The sequence below is a fragment of the Littorina saxatilis genome, linkage group LG4 (assembly GCF_037325665.1).
Source record: "Littorina saxatilis isolate snail1 linkage group LG4, US_GU_Lsax_2.0, whole genome shotgun sequence".
In the NCBI taxonomy this organism is placed as follows: domain Eukaryota; kingdom Metazoa; phylum Mollusca; class Gastropoda; order Littorinimorpha; family Littorinidae; genus Littorina; species Littorina saxatilis.
In genome coordinates, this window is record NC_090248.1 from 27,936,224 (window position 1) to 27,938,723 (window position 2,500).

General features: G+C 43.9%; 1 protein-coding gene across 1 annotated transcript in view; it reads right to left on the bottom strand.

Moving 5' to 3' along the window:
* LOC138965548 (uncharacterized) overlaps window positions 1–2,500 on the bottom strand; it is a 12,324-nt gene that overhangs the window by 896 nt on the left and 8,928 nt on the right. Inside the window, exons 8-9 of the mRNA XM_070337732.1 lie at window positions 1,953–2,099; window positions 962–1,116 (exon numbers count right to left, since the gene is read on the bottom strand). Coding sequence (XP_070193833.1) covers window positions 962–1,116; window positions 1,953–2,099 — 302 coding nt within the window. The remainder of the gene's footprint in view (window positions 1–961; window positions 1,117–1,952; window positions 2,100–2,500) is intronic.

A 2,500-nucleotide genomic window follows, 5' to 3' on the forward strand; every position in this document is an offset into this window, starting at 1 on the left:
CTGGACGTTACCAAGCTTGTGATACGTTTGGAAAGTAATCCATTTTCTCATAACGCTTTAACCTTTGTAAGTCCCCAAAAGTCTTGTTTTCTCAGTTCCTTTTATTTTGTTCTTGTTATGTAGCCATTTAAGGATATGAATTCGATTTATTACTTTGATAAAGTCGACACATCCCGGAGATGAAGTACACTAATAAGAATTTATACTGAAAACATCAAGAAAGTAAACGAAATCGTCTAGGCTAAGCAGATAAGTCTCTTTTATATGCCCTTGGTCGATCGAAGCACTAAGATATGTTTCCCCCAGTGTAACCTACTTCATTCAATCTAGACCATTCACAACTGCGCCGTGATCTACCCACCGTTTACTGCTCAAGACATGTTGGTTACAGTGGACTCTTTTGTTGTACGCGATCTTTTCCAGCTTACTTATTGGTTTGCTTATTCAGGCACATATTAATTTGGCGTAGTCGATTTCGCGAAGTCTACTTCAAGGCTGTCCTTAATTGATCCCGAAGTTGACTTCGCTAAAACTTCGCGAAGTCTTTTTACCGAAAAATCAGTACCGAAGCTTCGAGCAGCGAGCTTCGAGAAGTCGACCTCGCCGTAATAATATCAGGATTTACGAAGCTTTGGCACTGAATTTTTGGTAAACAGATGTCGGTAATACGAAGCTTTTGGCACTGTTTTTTTTTTAAACAGACTTCGAGAAGTCAACTTCGGGCTCAATTAAGGAAGCGAAGGCCTTAACAGTGAGCTTTATTCTCCTTCCGAAAGGACATTAACACTTTGGAGTCCTGTCCTGTGATTATCTTTTCTCTGTCGATCGTATCACTGCACCGTGCTCAGTTACAAACCGAGAGATAGGTGAAATCTTTTCTCTCACATTCCGAAATAATTTTCCATCAATGACGTCATTTCCGTCATTGACGTCATTACGGTCACTCGCCATGTCCACTCACATCATGGTCTGCGGAGAGACGTGGATCCTGCCAGGCATGCCGTGACTCTCCATGCGTGACGCTGTGTTGACCGTATCCCCGAAAAGACAGTAGCGAGGCATCTTGATCCCGACCACTCCCGCCATCATCGGCCCAGTGTGCATGCCCGCCCGTATCTGCACAGTGCCCAACATGGTCATTTATTACAAGTGTGGTTTGCACGGGATAAAGTGTACCTTGTTTCAGGAACGTGTTCAGCTCGTACCGGTAGGTGCCTTCGTCAGTTTATCAACCATCTTTTTTTTAAGTATTAATTTGATCTGACACATATTGATGATACGTACATTGTATTGTCTACACACACACACACACACACACACACACACACACACACATACACGCACATACACACACACATACACACACACAGATTAGTATCTTACGTTTAATGTAAAATAAAACATTTACCAAAAGTGATATAGAGGTAGAGAGAAGTTTAATGTCCAAGGCTGTTCTGTACGAGAAAGATACCAGCCAGCCATGGGATCTAAAAGCTTATTTGTGGTTTCAACAAATCTCAATCAAACCAAATCAAATCAACTTCATTAGGAAAAAAAATAAATAGTCTGTTTACGGTAACATAGGCACACAAAAATAGGGTCGGTAGGTCGGGATTTTTTTTTTCTTCAAAAAAACGTATTTTTAAGTTATTTTGCCAAAAAACAAAGACTTTTTTTTTCTTTTTTTTCCCCCCAAATGCCCAAAAAAAAGTCTAGGGTCGCCCGAAAAAATAGGGTCGGTCGGGATACCGTAAACAGACTATTTTTGTTGTTGCCTTATCTCACATGGAGAAATTACAGTGGTGGTGCAAAAACAGCACCACCCTGAGTCGCCCGGTGTGAAGCGCCCCGTGTGAATCTGACCCCGCGGCAAAAGCTACTACCCGGTTGGAAACTGTCTCATGCACATCAGACCAGATTCTTTAAAAGGTCATCTAGGTGGACAAGCATACCTGTAAGGGCTGACCAGTGGCCGGAGAGGGGACCTGGGCAGCCTGACCCACAATGTCAATGGCGAAACGAGCCACGCGCTGGGCGTGGTCCGCTGACCGTTCCGGCACGCCCCCTACCACCATGTAGGCGTCACCTATCGTCTCCACCTACACGGACAACAAGAGTTTGATCATTTGCACATTTGCAAATATTATACAGGGTTGACTGTTTTTGGGTGTGTGGTTGTATGTGTGTGTGTGTGTGAGTGAGAGAGAGAGAGTGTGTGTGTGTGTGTGTGTGTGTGTGTGTGTGTCAGTGTGTGTGTGTGCGTGCGTGCGTGCATGCATGCGTGCGTGCGTGCGTGCATGAGTGTGTATGTGCGTGTGTATGTGCGTGTGTGTGTGTGTGAGTGTGTGCACTTTGTTTCCTGTCTCAGAGTTCGCTCACACCACCTAAAAGCTCTCTCATAACATTCTCTGCTCGATCCACATCCGAATTTTGTTCAGCTGTCAGCCTTGCCGATTTTAAGGCACATTTACATCGACGTACTAATGAAAGTTTCGTTTTG